Source organism: Trichomonas vaginalis, chromosome III, assembly GCF_026262505.1.
Source record: "Trichomonas vaginalis G3 chromosome III, whole genome shotgun sequence".
Taxonomy (NCBI): Eukaryota; Parabasalia; order Trichomonadida; family Trichomonadidae; genus Trichomonas; species Trichomonas vaginalis.
Window position 1 is genome coordinate 24,114,776 of NC_067205.1, and position 22,302 is coordinate 24,137,077.

Genomic DNA, 22,302 nt, shown 5'->3' on the forward strand with positions numbered 1-22,302 from the left:
AAAGTATTCATAATTAACAGATTTGTATCGTGAATGCTTTCGTTTTGCTTAATACACAATTATGCATGACAAGTGTGTGTGGCTACACAATTCTTTCCGTCCGAAGCGGAGAATTGTGAAGTTTACACCGCATTTCACGGATAATATAATGGAAAACGATTTTCATGGAATACTATTTTTATTAATAGCTTAATAAATGAGCGAGTCTGATAGATATATGTTACGCAAGATATATCCATAGAGAAGTGTTTAAGTATAAAACAATGCGTTATACGTTATATGTAGGATATAGATGGTTTTTCTCCATTGAGAATTTTGTCATGTGAAAAATCTCTTTTTTAGCTATGATAAAAATACTTTTTATATACTATTATATCTCAGTTGATATTGATTCAACATTCTTATTTCACATGATAATATAATAGTATATGTAGCGAGGTATTATATTCTCTTGTGATTTCGATCTATTAATGCTCACACAAAAAATTCGCTACATCAAAATTTCCTCGGAAAATTTCACTTTTGCTGCTTTGATTCAACTTTGATGTCCAATGAATACTCAATAAAACTCGAAACTCTGATCATGGAGATCTATCATCACATATATAATTATATTGCTTAAATATGTGTATAAATTGTATTTTGGATTTTTCGGATTAAAAAAGGTTAAAAGTGTCATATTGATATAATTCACATTTTTGATTTCGTTACTTAGAAATGAGAATTGGTCAATAATTTATTATCCATTTGTAATTATAAAGTGTTTTAATGTATTGTGAGTTCATTTAATTAGGTTTAACTATAATATAAAAATAAATAATCACAATAATAAGTATTTAATTAAAAATGAGTATATTCAGAGATAATGCAGGTTCTTTTAGTTATTATTTAGGAGGTTTTATTTAGTTAACAACAAATTAAAATAAATATATTAAGGAATGCGTATCAACAATTTTAACATTAATGGAGGTAGATCAACAATATTAATAATGGGAGTGGGTCAATAATTCAAATACTGGAAATGGCTTAACAATGTTTATTATGGATATGGTTCAACAATGTTTATTATGGAGCTGGATCAACAATGCAATTAATGGAGGTAAATTAACAACGTCAATAATAGTAGTGGATAAGCAACTCAAATACTGGAAATGAATCAACAATGTTAGTGATGGAAGTGGATCAACAATGTAATTATTGGAAGTGTATCAATGTTAGTAATGATTGTCAAAATTCGTTTGAAATGTATTAACAAATAAGATGTCAAACCGCAAACCGTTGTCACATTTCAAACAAATTTTGACAATCATTACTAATATTGCTTTTATTACAATTATTTCAATAATATCCAATAATATCTTTCAGGTGAACAAAAATAAAATATCCAATCAACTCATATCATGTCAAACCGCAAACCGCCGTCACTTTTCAATCATTTTTGACATTAGCAAATATTAAAAAAATATTTTTATTATTTAATATTTTTTTATGTTGAATAAAAATTATATTAATATAAAAGATATTTTTTTACTCAATATAAGTTGGCGCTATCACTCTCTGAAGCTGAATCTGTGTAATTATATGCATCTGTTGTTTCATCCATGCTGTCTAAGTCAAGGAAATCCCATTTTTCTGCGCCTTTACGAAGTGGCCTCCTGTACAAGAGTTTGTTTGTCAAGCCAGCGCACATGCCAAATGTTTTGTGATAAAAAGTGAGATCATTATCAACATGTAAGGGCCACTTTCCTCCAATTACTCTCCAATATTGTTTGAGTCTGGAGAAGTAATTTTCCACAATTATTCTGCTGCTTGACAATTTTTTATTGAATGTCTTCTGCTCAGCAGTTAATTCGCTATTTTTTCTGCGCTTGTATGGAATTAATGCCCATGGAATAATTTGATGAATTCCTTGATAGCCAGAGTCTGCCAAAAGGACTGGTATTTGATCGATTTCTGCTTTCATCTTATCTGCTTCTGCTTTTAATTTGCTTATCAATGTGTTGGATTTCCTAAACAAATGAAAATCATGTCTCTTTCCTCTGATTGGTTTGGAATAATGTAAAAGAAATCCTTTTGGGCTTACAAAGCACTGAGTTTTGATGCAGCATATTTTATGTTTGCCTGAATAATATTTTTCTTGATTGGCACTTCTGGGTATCTCTTGAACTGTGGCATCAAGTGCTCCCAACATATAAGGATATTCTTTTGATTTTTCGCGATCATCCCATTTAATAAATGATCGCCATTTCACATATTCTCGGCCGATTTTAGAACCAATTGCATCGATCACATCAATGATAATTTGCCTTGTGTGTGTCTTTTTGATACCGAATTTATCGGCCAATTCTTCGAATCCAGGAGCGTGTTTAAGCCATGTTAATGTAATTAATAAACGTGCTTCCATTGAAACCCTAGTATTCTTATAATGATGTAATTCAATTGAAGGGATGAAAAGTCTTATAAGATCTCGAAAATCTTTGCACGTAAGATTTGTTAATTTAATTAATGTATTATTATCGTCATTGTGTAAAATTTCTTCTATTCTTATTTTAAGTGGTTCTTTTTGTTTTTTTGGAGGATCTGGAATTATTGGAGCGTCAGCAAAAGTGGCGATGTAATCGATTTCCCTTTGAGCAAAAAATGCTATTGGATCATCTGTATCTTGAAGTGGTTCAGGATTTGGTACGGGCGTGGTATTTTGATGTGGTGGATCAATTTGTACGGGCGTGGTATTTTGATGTGGTGAAATACTCTGTGCAGGCGCAGTATTCTGATGTGATGAATGACTTTGTACAGGCGTAGTACTTGGAGCTTGGGTCCTCTGTGATGCTGATTGAGCAGCTCTTTGGCTTGAGGACGAATGACCTTTTTTCTTATTCATAAATGAAGTCAAATGCTCTTTCTTGAAAATTTGAATTATTTTACAATTTTTCTAAAGATATATAAAATTTCAATAGGCATACAATATTTCAATAGACATATATGATTTCAATAGACCTATAAGAATTCAATTAACATATATTATTTCAGTAAGGTGGAGATTTGTTCAACTCATGTTCAATATTATAAAATATATATCATTGTGAATATAACACCTATAAAATATAAAATTATCAGATGATTTTAAATTAAATTGTAAGCAAATAGTTCGATATTCTAGAATGAAATGGCTGCCGATGACTTCTTGATAATGATTTCGCCTGTGATAAATCGATAAAACGCCATCGAAGCCATCGATATGCACTAGTTCTGGATGTAAAGTGGAAAATTATAGTATAACTTATATTGCTGATGACTCGTAAATGGACAAAATATATTTTATTCGAATGGATGTTAGTTTTTATGATATTTCTATTATACTATATATGTCAAATCATTGTATAATATATATATAAGATAAATAGCCCGAATTTTTTTTTATAAAAAAAGTGTTTTTTCAAATTTAATAATAAATATTTTATTCTGCTTATAAATCATATTGTCTTGTAATATTTGATAAAATTATCACTGAATTCTTAATTAGTTTTTTTAAAAATATCAATTTTGATTTATTGGACTTGAAAATATTTTATTTATATTATAAATCATATTATCATTTAGTGTTTATCAAAATTATGGTTCTTCGTTTTGTAGCTATATTTTGAATGACAATAGAAAAAAAAATACTAGAAACTAAATATGTATTTAATTTTATAAGTAAAAATTCACATAATGATAATATATTTGTGAAGTTTATTTGAAGAAACGATTTTTATTAATTCAATTTTCATTATAGCATTATTTAGGTGAAGTGCTCTCAAATTGTGAGCCAGACAAATGTTTAATGGCTGCAATAAAGGAACATAGCTCAGGTGCGTTTGCATTGAATATTTATCGTTTTGATTTCACAAAACATCGTTGCGTTTAATCAAAAATTTGATTAACTTAATAAATTTAAAGATTAAGCGATCTCATTTTAACACAATCGGTAAATTCAATACGTCTATGAAACAAAGCCATAATTTCTCGTAGTATAAAATATTTGATAAAATTTTATCGCTTACAGAGGTGGAATTAAAGGGTGAGAGATATATAGATAGACTATATATCTCTCACCCTTTAATTCCCTATACAAAGTTCGAAAACTTGGGTGCAATCAGATCTGATTGCACCCAAGTTTTCGAACTTCATGTAAAGAATTGCTTGCTATGATGTACTGATCATGAATCAGTACATCATAGCAAGCAATTCTTCATCTTAAATATATTTTTCTTAATCAATACATAACTTGTTCGCAATTTGGTTTTAGACGCTATATTTTAATCTAATTTCGATTTTTTATAAAATCGCGTACTTCTAATAAAACGCGATTTCAAAAACAATCGCGATTTTTTTCTGTTCGCAATTTTTCAGAAGTTCGCGATTTTATAAAAAATCGAAATTTTTCTTTGCGATCGAGATTTAAAAATTCGGTTGCGATTTTGCCTATTATAAAACATTTATTCCAAAAAGATTAAGTAATAGGTGGGATCCTGCATATAATATAATTTTATGTCATAAAGTTTACAAATTTTAGATGGACCACAGTGAGAATGTGAGTGGTTAATTTAAAGGTGGTCTGATAAAGAAATCGAAGCTTACTCAACACAGCATGAAGCAGTTTCTAATACACAATCTTACTAGTGGTGTTTCGGTCGCCAGCGCTCTCATAGGGGTGCTGATTTCAAAAACCACTACTTCAAATTATTCAACAATACTCAATGCAGCATGAAGCAGCTACTACTGCTGTATCTTACTGGTAGTGTTTTGGTCGTTGGCTCTTGCACAGTCTCTCAGATTTTCAAAATTTTTTTCAACACTATCTTGTTTCGCTCTCAGAAAGCTATCCTACAAAGACATCGAAGCTTACTCAACACAGCATGAAGCAGTTTCTAATACACAATCTTACTAGTGGTGTTTCGGTCGCCAGCGCTCTCATAGGGGTGCTGATTTCAAAAACCACTACTTCAAATTATTCAACAATACTCAATGCAGCATGAAGCAGCTACTACTGCTGTATCTTACTGGTAGTGTTTTGGTCGTTGGCTCTTGCACAGTCTCTCAGATTTTCAAAATTTTTTTTTTCAACACTATCTTGTTTCGCTCTCAGAAAGCTATCCTACAAAGACATCGAAGCTTACTCAACACAGCATGAAGCAGTTTCTAATACACAATCTTACTAGTGGTGTTTCGGTCGCCAGCGCTCTCATAGGGGTGCTGATTTCAAAAACCACTACTTCAAATTATTCAACAATACTCAATGCAGCATGAAGCAGCTACTACTGCTGTATCTTACTGGTAGTGTTTTGGTCGTTGGCTCTTGCACAGTCTCTCAGATTTTCAAAATTTTTTTTTCAACACTATCTTGTTTCGCTCTCAGAAAGCTATCCTACAAAGACATCGAAGCTTACTCAACACAGCATGAAGCAGTTTCTAATACACAATCTTACTAGTGGTGTTTCGGTCGCCAGCGCTCTCATAGGGGTGCTGATTTCAAAAACCACTACTTCAAATTATTCAACAATACTCAATGCAGCATGAAGCAGCTACTACTGCTGTATCTTACTGGTAGTGTTTTGGTCGTTGGCTCTTGCACAGTCTCTCAGATTTTCAAAATTTTTTTTTCAACACTATCTTGTTTCGCTCTCAGAAAGCTATCCTACAAAGACATCGAAGCTTACTCAACACAGCATGAAGCAGTTTCTAATACACAATCTTACTAGTGGTGTTTCGGTCGCCAGCGCTCTCATAGGGGTGCTGATTTCAAAAACCACTACTTCAAATTATTCAACAATACTCAATGCAGCATGAAGCAGCTACTACTGCTGTATCTTACTGGTAGTGTTTTGGTCGTTGGCTCTTGCACAGTCTCTCAGATTTTCAAAATTTTTTTTTCAACACTATCTTGTTTCGCTCTCAGAAAGCTATCCTACAAAGACATCGAAGCTTACTCAACACAGCATGAAGCAGTTTCTAATACACAATCTTACTAGTGGTGTTTCGGTCGCCAGCGCTCTCATAGGGGTGCTGATTTCAAAAACCACTACTTCAAATTATTCAACAATACTCAATGCAGCATGAAGCAGCTACTACTGCTGTATCTTACTGGTACTGTTCTTCGCTTCTTACTATCAACTCTAAAACTAGTTTGATGTATTATTTATTCATATATAAATATATACATATATAAAATATATACATATATAAATATATACATATATAAATATATACATATATACATATATAAATATATACATATATAAATATACATATATATAAATATACATATATATAAATATACATATATATAAATATACATTATATAAATATACATATATATAAATATACATATATATAAATATACATATATATAAATATACATATATATAAATATACATATATATAAATATACATATATATAAATATATAAATAACAAAATACAATCAAAAAATAGTGTTTGGAAATTTAAGGTTAAGTGTCACTTTTTCGTAAATTCTACCACACTCCTGTTTCGTAATATGTGGTGCATATGGTTGCTGTGTCTTTTGCAACTGAACGTCTTGAATTAATCTTCCATTATTTTCTTTACATTTCTCACAATGCTTTAAAAATCTTCTTTGGTTTTTCCTTTCTGGATCATCACGGATAGAATAAACTTCTTCTTTACAATATGGACAAACTTTATAGCCGGTGAGTGCTTCTACGTCTGTTATTCTGTCAGCGTGAAGTTTTCCACATGGACTCTGTGTTAATAAAATATTTACTGTTTCAAATTCTGGATCTATCATTATTGATTCCACTAATGGAAAGTCTACCTTATTTATGTCCACGTCTTCCGGTTGAGGATCACAATAATAGAAATCAATATTAACATTTAACATTCTCGCTAATCTCTCACTTTCTGATGAAATGTCAAACCCTTCATATGCATCTATTGCTTCATTTAAATAGCTTCTACGAGTTTTAGGATTAACACCATCAGGAATGTTATAGAAGCGTTTAAATAACCTTCTACCTTCTGCTCTAATTTGATTATCATTCATTTTAGCGGTTCCGTTTTTGTTCATTTATGTAAGAATAAAAAAAAAATTAAAAAATTAAAAAATAAAGTTTATTTTTTAAAGCCCATAAAATGAATTAAGAACACATAAATTTTTATCATCTGCGACGTGACGAATACATTTTAATTTACTCAAGAATGCGTACCCCGATACATTAAATCTAATTCCTGTCTTATTTAATTTCACAACTTTGAAAAGGAATGTATGAATAGCTATAAAATGATGAGAAGATGTTTTATGGGTTGCTTCCATTTTTTCTGAAATAAATGAATAAATATAATGCTTATACGTTTTCATATCTTTTATGTTCTTAATAACGAATGGTATAGACCTTTCCACTTCGTCTTCCTTCGGTGCTGTTCTTTCATATGAAACATTATTGGTATCTTCAACAATGAAACCACAATCACACAAAATTTTATAGGTTCCAATGGTTTCTTTTGATATTTTATCTAATAAATCAAAAACTTTATCAACACCTGTGCATTTATTTAAATAATAATTTGTGTAAATATCATGATCTTCTTTCTTAATCGTATTAGTTGCATATGTCACGTTTTTAAGAGCTTTTTTGAATTTCTCAGAATCGAGAGGGGGTGAAAGTAGGATACAGGGGTATTTTTCATTATCAATAAATTGTAACTTATGTTTATGAATAAATTTTGTACCTTCTTCAGAAAGTGTTTCGTCTATTTCACCATCTAATAAATTTTGTGTTGATTCTGAGACATAATTTTTATATCTTTCTTCATGAGATTTCTGAACTTCTGATTCTGAAGCTGGGATATTCATTAAACCCTCTACTTCATTTTCATTATATTTTTCAACTTCTCTTAATTCCTTAATTTTTTCATCTATTTCATCTCTTATTTTTTCCAGTCTTTCAATTTCAATTTCATCATATTCATCATCATCTTTAGTTAGTATCCCTAAGTTGTGTACGGAGGCACTGCGAGCCTCCTTACCCATTATATGTGAATCTGACACTTTACAAAACCATTAACGTATATTTTACAACACAAACGACAACACTAACTTAACATTAAATATTTACAAAGCCGCCAACCACTTCACTTCACTAACGTTTTCACAAACGACTTCACTAATGTAAAAATAAACGTTCTCACTTACAAAAGTATTGCAACTCCTCCCATTGCTGTGCTTCACATAACAGCTCATAATCTTCTGACTCACTTTCTTCTTCATATAGGTCAAAGTCACTGTCAAAATAAATGTTAGTAAGTTTTGACAAATGTAATGAAACACGTTTACCGTTTGTATCGTATGCTTGTATAAACTTTCCATTCTTCATTCCTTCATAAACGCTCAAACTAACTTTACCCTTTCTCCCTCGTATCTGATAGAATGTATTTTCACGAGGAACGAAGAACAAATTCTTGAACTCATGACCGTTGTAGTTTGTTATCTCAATAGTTTTCGTCATTTATATAAAAATAAAATAAAAATAAAATATAAAAATAAACTTAAAAATTAATGATATCACCACCCTCACACGTATGAAAACATAGCACAAAAATAAATTTAGGTGAAGTGGTGAGATCTCACCTCTTTTTTCACCTCTTTTCTCACCCTAGCCGCAAAGCGGCTCTGACCCTTTGGGTCTGTTGAATTCATTGCTTTATAACTCTCTTCCTTTCTCCAACTCTTCTAACTTCTTCCTAAGTTCAGCAATGTTGTCCTCATGAAGTTTAATCTTCCTTAATATACCTTCTCTATCTAATGGTTGCTTTATCTTTCTAAACTGAACTCTACCATCCTTCATAGTATGAACGTAAAAACCTTCTGGAATAATTCCTGATTTAATGTATTCTACCAAAAACTTTTGTTTCATTGCTTCAGTGACTTTAGTCGTCATTTCAATCAAATAAAAATGTTCAAATAAAATAAAAATAACGTTATTTTTTCAGTAAGGAAACGCAGGAGTTTTACGATTTATTTGAGGCGTAGGTTCTGGTTTAAATGTTGGAGTCGGTTTAGGAGTTGACTTTTGAACAGGAGTTTGTACTTCCATAGGTTCAGGAGTCATTGAAGGTTTTGCTTGTGAAGGCGTTGGTGTTGACGTTGGTTTTGACGAAGGTGTTGGAGTTTGTTTAACTTCAGCTACTTCAGTATTATTTATAACATTTGCTTTATTTCTTTTCAACATCATAACTGCTCCTGCTGTAGCTAGCAAACCTAGTGGGAGACCATATTTTATATAAGGACTTGACCAAATGCTATTTTTGACAGGAGCTGGTGGAACACCTAACCTTGGTGAAACTGCTCTTTGCCATTGTGCAGCTCGTAAGAAATATTCAATAGGTGCTCCATAATCGTTTGGTAAAGTTTGTTTCACAGATGGTGAAGGTTCACGAGAGCTTGATGAAGAACTCATTTATAAGCTTTAAAAATAAACGTTCATCCTTTATTCCTCACTGTCGTCAGTTGCTAAGTTATAGTCGTCAATCTTATTATTGGTATGCCTGACTGTCACTTGATTGCAAAGCAACAATCCCTCATAAATCCAATAAGTGGCTTTGGTACATTTTCAGTTGCTAGTTCAATAGGTCCTTTAACAGACAATTTGTATGTTATTGGAGCAGTAGATGTTTGACCTTGCTGGAAGCAAAAGTCCACTTCTGTTGGAAAACCACATAAGAAATGTGTGTTGTCATAGCTATCCCATTTATGTTCCACACTACCATCATCCACCAATGACCTCATAACATCTTCATTAAATCCTATCATATCATTGTTTGTATTGCAAGCGTTCGCAACCATTTCATAAAATACAGGTCCATATGATTTTTCAGGTTCTGCAGGCATATTTCCATAAGCTCCCATGGAAAGCTGAAGATATTTAAACTTAGGGTTCTCAAAATTAACATAATAGTTGTCTTTCTTTCTAAATAGTGCCCAAATACTTTTAACATTAATAGGCGTATAAGCTGCTGTAAATGTTGCACTTGAACTATCTGTATTCTTTGAGAATGAACCGTCCATAGGAATCCAATCCATAACTTTAACAGGAAAACATAAAGCCTCGTTTGTATAATGTTCTACAAGTTCTGTATAAATGTTAGGGTCTAAAGAGAATGACTTTGGATGAATGAAACATTCATTAAAATCCATCTTTGTTCGAAATAGTTGCTGGGTTACAGTTGTAATAGTAACTGTTCCACTAGCTTCTACTGCCTTCGTTATCATAGTGAATGGTTCATTCCATGGAACAAATTTATTTGTCGGTGGATTTGAATCTGAAGCAAATGCAACTTTAAGAGTTGGATTGAAAGCAATGATATCATTTACAGATATAGATGTGCATTGTAAGGCGTCGCTACTGAACTTTACTTTAAGCTGAATGTTTCCTGCAAAAGCTGGAATAAATCGAATAGCTTCTAATGGAAGGAATCTTCTAACAGGAATTCTTAAACGAAGCTTAAAATCAAATGATTTTCCTGCTGTAATTGGACCACTAACAATTTGTCCTGTTCTGCATGTTCCCGAATGACTCCATACATCTTCATGTCGAGTCTTTGAGAAAACATCTACTTTCTTTATTTGTTCGGTAGTTTGTGAGTTTGAAGTTATATATGCTTCTTCTCTTGCGTTGTCTTGAGAATATACGATACGACCATTTGCAAGGATTTGATATCCAGCAACTGCATAGAAAGCGTCATCGAAACCAATCCAAAATCCTGGTGGGTTTGTTTTATTGGAACCTGAACCAATTTCTTTATCTACAATAAATTGACCTTCCATTTTATACGTAATGAATGTATTGTAAAGGTCCAACATATTTTCACCAGGAGGTGAGAGATTGAATGTTACCCATGTGTTATCTTTAGCAGTTCCAGGTTGTGATGGAATCTTTGCGTCAGAATATTTTCTATTAGTGTCACCAATTTGAACTGCATTGTCTATGATATCGAAATATGAGCGAATCTGATGAATATGCTCTGCTGGAGTAAATTCGTTTAACTGTTCGTTCTGCATGTATTTACTTCAGATAAAAATATCTATTTACTTCATTATTCTCACTCTTCTTCTTGGCATTCGTGGTGGAAGTTGTTTCTTGACATTTTCAATGAACTGTACATTCTCTTTTGTCTCAACTTCTTTCACTGGCGGGTCAGGGTTCTTTGACTCGGTTTGTTTTTCAATGAAATTCACGAACTTTGCAATAAGCTCTTGGTTCGTTATTGAAAGTACATCTGGCTTCTTTTCTTGTTCTATTGACTTTTCAGTTTGAACAGAAGGTTTTATATGGGCTTCGTGGACTTCACCCTTGCCATGCACCTTAATGTTGTCGCTCTCTGCATTCGCTAATGGAACCTTTCTTTTTCTTACATATATTTTACCATCTTTACTCTGACTTACGTAATAGAAAGGATGTTGTATTCCTCTTGCGTCATTTAATATAATAGACTCTCGTCTGATTTTGACAAGCTCATTTTACATCGGTTAAAGTTTTAATTTAGTTTTTTATCTGCAGTCAAATGACTCAGACAAGCCCTACGGACAAGACCCAAGGGGTCATAGATGTTGAAGCATTGAAGAAAGAAATTCGTGAGCAAATTTTATCCGAACTGAAGGAACAAAAACAAGAACAAAAGCCAGAGAGACCAAAGAGAAAACTTAGTGAAAAACAACTAGCTGCATTAGCTGCTGGAAGACAAAGAACCCACGTTTGCTGGCGAAAAAGCTAGAGAAGAAGCAAAAGCAAAGAAGCTGAAGCAAAGAAAGAGTAAATGGTTTATTTTTATCCAAACTAAATGTATAGACAAATACCTTTATCTGTTGCGTTCAGTAGTGAAAACCCTGACGTCAAAATAAAGGGGAACAGAGTAACGTTTAAGTTTCCAACAGACTGGATTGTGAACATAAATGAAGAGAAGTACATTGGCATAACATCTATGTATATAACACGTGCTTTCAGAAAGGTTGACTTTATACTTCAAGTCGAGATAGAAAATGACGAACAGTCTTTAAGCGCCCAAAACATTCACATATACAAATACTTTAAAGACGATACAACATTGTTGCAATGTATGATTTCATTTAATGAGATGTTCGAGAAAAAGTTCAACATTGAAGTACAAACTTTACAGCCTTTACGTGAGTTTCTTGCACAACTGAAAGAAGAAGGTAGTCAGCCACAACTTATAGACTTTCATTATGAATTTAATGAAAATGAAGATGGAACTCATGACTGTCAATTCATTGTATTCTCACCATTCAATGAAGTCGCTAAAAAGAAAGAAAATCCATTACGTATAAGATTTCAAATCTCTGAACCAAGTGATGATTTTAAGAATGTTTTCAATTATGATGCAATGCTTCCGAGGAAAAATGAATTTTCAAAGATTGTAACACCTGGCATTTGGGATAGAAAGCAAGCATATTTACTCTAATATAGCCAAAGGCGTTGAAAATGAGTTCATTGGTCATACAAGAACTTCACCACTTCCTAACCCTAAATACTATAAATTAACTGGCTTCAATCGTGAGTTTTGGATAGACATGTTCTCCACTCATGACCATAAATGTCCAGTGTTCTTGCCTCCAGATAAGGACTGTCTCTACATTGAAGCACAACTCTTAAACTCTACCATCGCAGTATTGTAAAATCTACGCTAGCTTTATTTTTATCACGAATGACCTCATTGCTGACAAAAATAAAATGACCTCAGAACTTCAACTTACGAATAAAGCTTGTTTTAGTCGTTATTGAAAAGTTGAACTTTTCAGCAAAGCAAGGTTGACATGACTTACATAAGTCGAATGCAATCTCTTGACCATCATGAAGTGCTTTGTAAAGTTTCATTAAACTGAACTCAGAGTCTTTGTCATATGTTCCAACAGGTATGTGAATGTTCTTATCTTCATTGTAATAGCATTGTATAGCTTCAGGAAACATTTCATTAGCGGTTAAAGCAATAACATCTTGCTTCACGCCTTTCATTCTGCAGTGAAATGCAACTTCATTTAAATCGTTAGTGAGTAAGTCTATGTAGGTCTTCTTTCCACAGAAAATACTTTTATAAGCTAAACTTTGTTTTCCAGGTGTTATTTCTGCAAAGTCGCTATGAAATTGACCAAGGTTCTTTCCTATAAGTTCGCGACCATATCTCTTCTTAAACTCTGCTGCAAGCTTTGGATGTCTTCATTATATAAGTGCATACTGTCGGTATCCTGGTAAAATATTTGAAGACCCATGTCCTCTGCAGTACAGAATACTTCATTCATAATACGTTTTGACATAGACAGAATATTAACACCAAGTGGACAGAAGTTAAAGTGTCTGCAAATGCTTTTCGTTAGCTTGAAAATAGTTTTATCTGAACCATCCAAACCTTCGAACTTCACTATATGGTTGTAATTTCTTATAGCATATCTTATAGCATCTTTGTCATCTACTATGGTTATTTTTGACTCAATAGGAGATAGAATAGTTTTGCCATAAATGCTGTTCAGAATGAGTTTTATAATTTCTTGCAAAGGATTTCCTTCTTTCTTATACTTTAACCTTAACTCAAACAACTTCTTTACTTCATCTCTTATTCTCATATCTCTGTTTCCATCGTAATAGTATCCTTGCAACACTTCACATTTGACACCTTGATATTTTATGAGGTCTTGTAATGTTATATGGTCAACATACATGAGACAGCAAGTGTTTGAACTTCTTGGAACGTTAAGTTCTGGATTTAGTTCAGGTCGCAAACTATTAAATGAAAGTGTCTGGGTATATACCAATCTCTGTTATCTTAATGAGAACAAAGAAGCCAGACATAAACTTTTCACCAATGGGTTCCTTTTGGTCGTCATCGAATAAATGTCTCATGAGATACTCTGTGCTTAACATTTCTTCCTTCAATACTTTTGGAATACCTTCTAAAGTATAAAGTCTTGCAATTGCTGATGGATATAATGAAACAGTGTCGAAGTCAGCAATGAGTTTCTTTTTGCTCTTTTGTTTCATGTTATCTGACAACATACATCTTCCACCTTGAATGCATCTCGAAATAAATTCTCTTGGTTTATTTGAGAGGTCATAAAGATTTCCATTCGGGAAGTATACTCTGTTCTCAAACAATTTGTTAGCAATTGAACAAATACTAACGTAGTCATAAACGTTTAAATCAAACTCTTTCAATAAGTCATTGCGGAACTTTACAAAACCTTCTCTTAAAATTCTTACATCTTGTTTGCAGTAAAACGTGCTATATTTTTCTAAGTCGAAGTGGTTTTCATCTATTCTGCAACCTTTGATGGAATCTATGTTCTTCATAAATGTATCTGCATCATGGATAAACTTACATGCTTCAGAAATGACACCAGTTCTGTTGTCATTTGCTAACAAAACACTGCTGTAGTAGTTATATGGAAATACTTCTTTCGGTCCTGTTTGTAAGTTAAACATAGCAGGAAATAGTTTAAGCTTCTTATTTATAACACTGTAAGAGTCTTTTATAATAATTGCCCGTCCTTTATATAAACCAGTTATTTGCATTGTTCGTGAACCTTTAATGATGGGAGTTCCTTTCACTTCTGTCATGTGTCTTAAGATGAAGTTTATGTCATAACTGAGGTTATGGAAATATATTAAACTCTTGTCAGGAAGTCTTTCCAAAAATTCTGTTGCACAGTTTTGACCCCAAATGCTTTCACTCACTGAACCATCTTCACTGTCATAACAGATGTTAAAAGCTTTATGAAAGCCATCCGTACTACACTCAAAGTCAGCAAAGAAAACGTGCTCAGGTATGAATTTACATTTAGCTTTATTTACTTCTTTTGACTCTGCTTTCTTCTTCAGTTGTACACAATACTTTGGAGCATATGTCAAATCTTTAAATGGTGCAAGGTTCTGTTTATATAAGTCAGTAGTATATGTGAAAAGTTCTCCATAAGAAATAGGTTCGAAATATTTGCACTCCCACAATGTTTTCATAACATCCCATAACGGTGTTGTTCTATCATAACGAACTACATATTTATCTTCTCTCTTTGTATATATTTTCATCTGTTTTTCAATGTTCATTCCACCACAAGCTTTGAGAATTTCTTTATAGTTTCGAATGAAGTATGTTGTCATTGGAAGTCTTTCATTTAGCATGTAGTGGTCTTCAACAAGAAGTAAGTCAATAGTTCTAACAGTTTCGCATTCTTTTGGTATATATCTCTTTATTTCATTATGTCTTGAGTCATTGAAATAACCAATGGTAACATTAAATGCTATACCTGTTGCGTCAGAAATTTCTTGTACTTTACTTTGAGGAAAGTCTCTAACACGAATGACTTCTCTCATGTGGTCAATAGTTTCTTCATTTACTCCAGCCTGAATGCAAGCATAAACGAAACAATTGTCCTCTGTCATAAGTATTGCAGTTCTTTTGTTCAGTTCATTGAAGATTTGGTAGCGTTCAAGATTTATAGGTAATGTGCAAAGATACTTCCATAACTGACCGCTTCTCTTCTTATAAAACTTCTTTTCACCATTATCTTTCCAAAAGCTTTCTATAAGTGCTGGGTTTCCTGTTTGCTTAAGAGCTTCCAAAATGGCTTTCTGGTCATTTGTCAGTGTGCTTTCATCTCTATATGGTCTCTTTTTTGGTTTGCCTTTCTTTACATCTGACATCGTTAAGCCTTCATATTCTGTTAAATCATACATCTTTATTTCGGTAAGATTCTTTATGTTTGTCAAGAAGAAGTCATAGTGCATTTCAACAATACCTGCAGCATTTGCTTCTATCTCTGATATAAAGTTCTCCTTCAAGAGCTGATGTAGTAATGTTCCAATATTATTGAGGTTTAACGTAGAACATTCATACTTTCCACCAAGTTTATAACATACCATCCATCTCTGTTGGGAGTTTATTTTAATTTTCTCTAAGAGTCTCATGAAAACCTTACCAAAATGTTTGTGTAAGTAGTCTCTGTTTGGTTCATCTAAAGCTTCGATGTTAAAGTCAATGAGTCTATTGCCTGACTTCACATTCCTCTTCCTATTTTCTTCATCTTTCTTTAACCATCTCTCACCTTCTTTTGGTTTGTCGTCAATGGAACGAATGACATCGTTAGCTTTGCGAACTTGTTCTATAGCACTTTTAAACATCTCTCTTCTCTGTTGTTTCAGTGTGTCGTCTCTTCTTCTTGTTTCACCAACGTTTGCATTTGTTATGTCAAACATTTCTTGACGAACATCATGCGAAAGAGCTTTACGAGTATGACCAACGTTCGCATTTGTTATGTCAAACATTTCTCTTCTTACTTCATGAGGTATTGAACGTCTATGATATAAGTCAATAGCAACGTCATTTAAGGAAATGCTCTTGCATGGACTTCGTCCTCGCCGCGTTGCGGCTTTATGAACTCATGAATTCTATCATAAGTTATTTCACCATTATAGTCATTGAGGATGTCAGCGAGTGCCTTTTTGTTTGTTGTGTAATGTTTTGCTACTTCTATGTTAGCTTCTGTAAGAAGTTGTTTTATTTCCGAGTGTTCTAACTTAGACAACTTCCGATACATCTTTAGTAGGAAATAAAAAAATTTCTTAGAAAAAAATTAGATTAGATTTTTTTAAGTTATTTTTCAAAATAATTTAATATTTTTATTTTAATGAAACACATGCAAGATTGCAAGTTCTTTTCATACAATGCTCTCGCTACTGTCATCAAGAATGAGTTCAATGGTGCTTCAAACGTTAATGTTATCTTTAACAAGAAGTTTGTGAAAGAATCTAAGTTTGGTCAGTATGTCAGACCATTAGCTATCGTCATTGACCGCAAACGTTATACTTCACAAGAGTTAGCAGTAGTTTTGAAACAAAAGGGTTTCTTCGTGAATGTCAAAGATACTCATTATACTGTTATAAAGAACTCCAACATTGACTTCTTCAGTATTGCTTTAAATCTTTCCGAACAGAAAGAATATAAGAAGGGTGAAACAAATGTGAAATATTATCCTTCATCTCTGAAGACAATAACGAACAAAGATGTTATACAGAAATTCTTACCAAAGGTTGAAGAAGCTTCTATTGACATTGACGAAGGAAGTGAAATGGTTGAAGAAATTGACCCTGACGTCATTTAAGCAAAAATATATTTTTGTTCATTCTTCCTCTTTGAAGTTATCGAAATATTCTGTTATTTTTTCCTTCAGTAATGGTAAGTCTTCTTTGAAGGTAAGTATTGTGCAACCTTTGATGTCATAGTGTGTTTGAGGAAGAGTATTTTTGACAATTTCTTTTATTTGCTCATTCGGTGTCATTGAAATCGGTAAGTTTTCACGATAGAACCAGTTTCTGTCAGATTTGTAAATCTTAGCAAGGTCATAAAAGCTTTTGTTGTTTCTTCTGACTAAATGCAACATAACCATATCTTTATCTTCTTCATTCTCCAACTCTTCAGTATAAATCATATACTTATAGTTCTTTTCCTTTCCTTTTGGTACTGAACGTGGTATTCTTTTCTGTATGCTTTTGTCTTTGGATTCAATGACTTCATCTTTTGCTTGAAGTTTCTTTTCCATCTCTCCACGTTCTTGTCTGTGAAGTTCGTCAAGAAGTTTGTAAATATTCCAAGCATAACGTGGTGAAGCCCACATTGCAACTGCATTTACTAAAAGTCTATGAACATAATATCCTCTCAAACCGTTTGGCAATTTTTCACGGTTTTCATAGAGTTTTGGCGACTGGGATTTTTTACCTACTCGCTGTTCTTCACTGTTTTCAGAAAAAAGTACGTCTCGCTGTGCTTCACTTAATAGTTCTATGGTGCTTTGGTTCCTAAACCAGTCTTTAGGAAGCTTAGTATCTGGAGCAAAACAAGCCGTCAAAATACTTTGCATTTGGTACATGTCATCTTTGACCGAACGAATGAGTCTCAATTGTTTGTTATACTGTATGTATTCGTATTCTTCATTAATGGCTTCATGAACGATAGCAGTTGTTGTGTTCTCTGATGTTGTCATTACTGTCTTTACATACAGGATAAAAAAATAAATAAAATAAAAACTAACTTTATTTTCTGACTTTCACAAAAGACCAAAAATAAACGCTTTACATGTATTTTTCAGCAACTGCGTCAAATAATTTTATAGCTTTATCTATCTCATCTACTTCAAACGTTTCTTTACCTTTCGTGGGAGCACCATACATTTTCTCAAAAACTTCAAGCAGTTCTGTTTCAGCAGCTCTCATATCATTAACAAACACAACCTTGACTCTATTGACTGTACTGTCATATCTTTGAGTTATATTATATGTCCTTCCTATCTTATATCTTTTTGTGTTGAAGTCCTTCGGTTTCTGAACGATGTAAAGTAAGCCTTCACTGCAACGTTCCGTATCGAATGAACCATATGTTATGAAGTTATATCCAACAACTGGGTCTAACCATAACAAAACTATTGGTATAAGACTTTTGTCTATAAGATATGCTCTTGTTCCATGAAATGCTACTGATATCATAAGCTCAGGATTTCTTGTCAAAATTTTCTGAGTTGAAGCAATTCTAACCCAGTCCTGCGGTCTCTTTCCAGATGGAGATATAATGTCTGACAAAGAATATTTGTTGTATTTCTTTGAGTATCTTACGTTTAAATCACCTATTCTAACCACTTTGGTGTCATTGTCTATCTTTCCAACTGTTTCAAACTCAATGTTTGTCATTTCTTTCTTTAAGTCTGCATAGTCGTTTCTCATACGTTCTATCTCTTTGACGGAGTAGTTATATCTCCTCATTGCTGCTTTACATTTAGAACATTGCGGGTTCATTTTTGCGTTATACATTGAAATTTGACCTGCTAGAACAACTAAAGCGTCAATTGCTCTCTTCATCTCAAACATAGCGGGTCTTAGTTGTTCGTTCCATACTTTGCCTCTTCTATCTTTATCTCTTATTTCCCAAACACATTCAGCAACTAACGAAACAAAGTTGTCGTAGGTCTTAAATTCTTCAGATTTATATATGTCAGAAACATTCTTATATACCATATCGCAATCTTTGTCCATAACTTTATGGTTGCAATGATATCCTAGAAACTCATAATTTACCTTTCGTATGAACTTCTTTATTTCTACTGAGTCAGTTGCTTTGACTTCAATTTCGTCGAATTCAGGAATAGTTAGTTTTTGATGCTGAATTTCAGGTAGTTTAGGTAAATGGTCGATGAGGTCCTCCATTTCATAAAGATACTGTTCATTTGTTTCATCTTTCGCACTACAGTCTAAATTACTTGTTAAAAGTTCTTGCTTAATTCTTTGTATTTCTGTCTCAAAAGTATATGAAGAAGGAATGAAGCTTTTCATCTCTACTAACATTGACGTAGGATTCATGACTAACGAGTTTGGTGCTGTAGTTGTGGACAGAGTCCAGCCGTTCGCGGCTTGAATTGTTGTTGTGCCGATTGTTGAAATCATATCTTTTATACAAAATAAAAAAATAAATAAAAATAAAACTAATTTTATTTTTTCTATCTTAAGGAAATTCATGAAAATTCAAGACCCTTTGGGTCTCGCCGCTTAGCGGCTGAGGTGAGAAAACAGGTGAGAAAACAGGTGACATCTCACCTCTTCACCTATAATATATTTTTGTCTGATTTACATCCAACGAAAAAGTTTAGAAGAATTTTCTTATTCTTTCTGGCATGTTTTTATCTTTCCAGTACTCCCGCTCTAATAGTCCCAGATGAGTTGGTTTAGATTCTCTCAAGTTCTTAGATGGTATAACATCTTCAACGCCTCCTTCATATCTTACTTTATAAGTGTCATCGTTTATGTTGTAGTCAAGTATTTCAATAACCACTCCTCGCTTTGCTTCGTCAATGGTTTCAGCAAGTTTGCCATTACTACTTTCGACTAATTTATGTCGAGGGTAAAATGCTATGGAGTCGTCAGCAGCTTTTATAAGATATCCATTACCTTGCGTAGAGTCTACGATATAATAATTTCGACTTAACCTTAAACGTTTCTTTGTCAACGGTTTGTCGTCAAGAACTACACGAACTTTTGTTCCAGGAATGAGGGTAAATTGTGTTGAATTTCTGATATTTTGTGTTTGACTTCGTTTCTTTTGTATATACTTTTCTTCTTGTTGTTGTGTCATTGAATTTGGTGTATGTCCTGTTGTAGAATGTGTTGAGGAATTGTAAACTTCGATGAAATGTTTCATTGTTTCTTCGGTAAAGTCTCGCTCTTGATTTAAATCTCTGAGAGTCCTTATGAAGCGGTTAATGATACCGAGTATGTTATGGTTATGGTCTTCAGTAGTGTAGTGAGTTATGTTATGCTTAATGAGAAATTCTGTGATTTCGTTGCTGAGGTATGCACTGTCTTGGTCTGATGTTAAAGTACTTGGGCTATGTTCTGCTACAAACTTTTGTAAAACTCTTAACACTTCATGAGTTCCTTTATTTCTCATTATATACGCAAAAGCTTTGCGAGTGTTAACATTTATGAAGATGAGGAATGGTTTATGTCTTCCTTTTCTGCTTTGAATGAGAGTGTCAAATTGGTATGCGTCAGGAGTGTTGGAGTAAATTGGTAAAAAGTAGTCGTAAGGATTTATTTTTGTTTGATGTACAACATTTTTGTCAAAGAACCTTTTCACTTCAGCTCTGTTAGTAAATCCCGAACTCTTTGCAGCTTCATTGAACTTCTTAAATGACCTCCATGGATGTTGTTCGAATACTTCTTTCAAGCTCATTTATGTAAAGTTAAAGATTTTATTCTAGGCTCAAGCGCGTTCATTGAACTCTATTCCATGCAAATACAGTCATAAATGGTGGCATATAATCTGCACCCGAGCCTGTTGGATTTGTTGTGAAAGTATGGACATGATTTCCTCCTGATTCAGTTGGTCGAAAAGTCTTTTTTGCTGCATTGTTATAAGATGGAGATAAAACGTCATTGCCAGCTTCATACTCTGAGTTGTATAATGGGTGGTCTCTTAATGAGTGGCTATGGTCGCCAGAAAAGTTTGTCGTTCCTGTATGAGTGTGCGGTGGAAGGTTTGCTTCAGTAATTTTCTTCGAACCTCCTGTTTGCTTTGAATATCTAGCACAGTATAAGAATTTATCTACAATCTGTTCCCACGTACCGAAACCCAGAACTGTTGCTGGATTTGTTGAGTTCATTGACGTATAAATAGAACCTATAGGATATAATGTTTGAAGTATTTCTGTCTTTAATGTTTGAAGCTCTGTTTTGTCAGCTTTCTTATCTAACATTGCTGGTAGTTCATATGCTTCAAAGTTTCTGGCATGATCTTCGGTATTCCTGCAACTCTTATCTAAATTGTTAAGAGTATCTTTTACGCTTGTACTTGGATTTTCTAATGGTGCACTTGAACCAAGGTCAAAGTTCAATATTATGTCGTCTGCTCTAACAGTAGTGAAGGATTTATGTGTATGGTTCTTGTCAGCTTTCTTATCATATAAATCTTGAGCAGTGAATTTAATATTTTTCATCCTTCATGACATAAACATCTTTACATCTAATGTTTCTCATCGTCGTTATGTCGTCATCCGATGTTAAACCTTGTGGAAAGTTAGGAGGTTTACAATATAATGCATCCCCACCAGTTTCTTCAACCGTTCCTTCAATACTTTCTATACCAACAGTTGTGAAGAAATCATGTGTATGGTTCTTATCTGCTTTCTTATCTAACATTGCTGGTAGTTCATGTGTTTCAAAGTTTCTGACATGACCTTCGATATTCATACATTTGTTATTTAAGGAGTTTAGTGTATCTTTTACGCTTGTACTTGGATTCTCTAAAGGTGCACTTGAACCAAGGTCAAAGTTCAATATTATGTCGTCTGCTCTAACAGTAGTGAAGGATTTATGTGTATGGTTCTTGTCAGCTTTACTGTCTAAAGAAGTTTGAAGTTCATTTATATCGGAGATGTTGTGTTTATGAGATTTCAAAACTTTGTTCGTTGCGTCAAGTTCAACTTTGTCAGCTTTACTTTTAATAGCATCTTCAAACGTTATTTTTGACTTAACTCTCAAAGTAAATCTTGGTTCAACTAATACACCATTAACATTGAAAGTAGAGGCATAAATTTCACCGGTATAACCAAATGCTTCTGGTGCTTTAGCTACATCATACTGTACAGTACAGCTTATGTCATAACCTTTAGCACGAATGTATTTATATCTTCTTTCATTAACATTTTTTGTCTTCGCTTCATCACTTCGTGTTAAATATC

General features: G+C 33.2%; 8 protein-coding genes and 2 pseudogenes across 10 annotated transcripts, besides 4 other annotated features; 1 reads left to right on the top strand and 9 right to left on the bottom strand.

Moving 5' to 3' along the window:
* Positions 1-4,079: part of a mobile genetic element that runs on past the window's edge.
* Positions 1-4,465: part of a mobile genetic element that runs on past the window's edge.
* Positions 4,028-4,240: a mobile genetic element.
* Positions 4,466-6,462: 1,997 nt separating the features above from the next.
* Positions 6,463-7,086, bottom strand: TVAGG3_0754650 (uncharacterized protein; the record flags this gene model as incomplete). The annotated part of the gene is made up of 1 exon (XM_051245377.1): positions 6,463-7,086. The coding sequence occupies one exon, from the start codon at positions 7,084-7,086 to the stop codon at positions 6,463-6,465; it is 624 nt and encodes a 207-aa protein (XP_051091964.1).
* Positions 7,087-7,998: 912 nt separating this feature from the next.
* Positions 7,999-22,302: part of a mobile genetic element that runs on past the window's edge.
* On the bottom strand, positions 8,720-8,956 carry TVAGG3_0754670 (uncharacterized protein; the record flags this gene model as incomplete). Its single annotated transcript, XM_051245378.1, has 1 exon — positions 8,720-8,956. The coding sequence occupies one exon, from the start codon at positions 8,954-8,956 to the stop codon at positions 8,720-8,722; it is 237 nt and encodes a 78-aa protein (XP_051091965.1).
* Positions 9,005-9,475, bottom strand: TVAGG3_0754680 (repellent protein 1 family; the record flags this gene model as incomplete). The annotated part of the gene is made up of 1 exon (XM_051245379.1): positions 9,005-9,475. One exon carries the CDS (start codon positions 9,473-9,475, stop codon positions 9,005-9,007), a length of 471 nt encoding a protein of 156 aa, XP_051091966.1.
* TVAGG3_0754690 (uncharacterized protein) lies at positions 9,801-11,076 on the bottom strand (the record flags this gene model as incomplete). Its single annotated transcript, XM_051245380.1, has 1 exon — positions 9,801-11,076. A coding segment is annotated over one exon (1,276 nt), but the record flags the coding sequence as incomplete, so codon positions are not given.
* Positions 11,580-12,494, top strand: TVAGG3_0754700 (annotated as a pseudogene). The gene has a single exon. A coding segment is annotated over exon 1 (915 nt).
* TVAGG3_0754710 lies at positions 12,770-16,345 on the bottom strand (annotated as a pseudogene). Its single transcript has one exon. A coding segment is annotated over exon 1 (3,576 nt).
* TVAGG3_0754720 (uncharacterized protein) lies at positions 17,200-18,060 on the bottom strand (the record flags this gene model as incomplete). Its single annotated transcript, XM_051245381.1, has 1 exon — positions 17,200-18,060. One exon carries the CDS (start codon positions 18,058-18,060, stop codon positions 17,200-17,202), a length of 861 nt encoding a protein of 286 aa, XP_051091968.1.
* TVAGG3_0754730 (organellar and viral DNA polymerase type B) lies at positions 18,608-19,510 on the bottom strand (the record flags this gene model as incomplete). The annotated part of the gene is made up of 1 exon (XM_051245382.1): positions 18,608-19,510. A coding segment is annotated over one exon (903 nt), but the record flags the coding sequence as incomplete, so codon positions are not given.
* TVAGG3_0754740 (integrase core domain containing protein family) lies at positions 19,710-20,795 on the bottom strand (the record flags this gene model as incomplete). Its single annotated transcript, XM_051245383.1, has 1 exon — positions 19,710-20,795. One exon carries the CDS (start codon positions 20,793-20,795, stop codon positions 19,710-19,712), a length of 1,086 nt encoding a protein of 361 aa, XP_051091970.1.
* Positions 20,836-21,318, bottom strand: TVAGG3_0754750 (phage tail repeat-like family; the record flags this gene model as incomplete). The annotated part of the gene is made up of 1 exon (XM_051245384.1): positions 20,836-21,318. One exon carries the CDS (start codon positions 21,316-21,318, stop codon positions 20,836-20,838), a length of 483 nt encoding a protein of 160 aa, XP_051091971.1.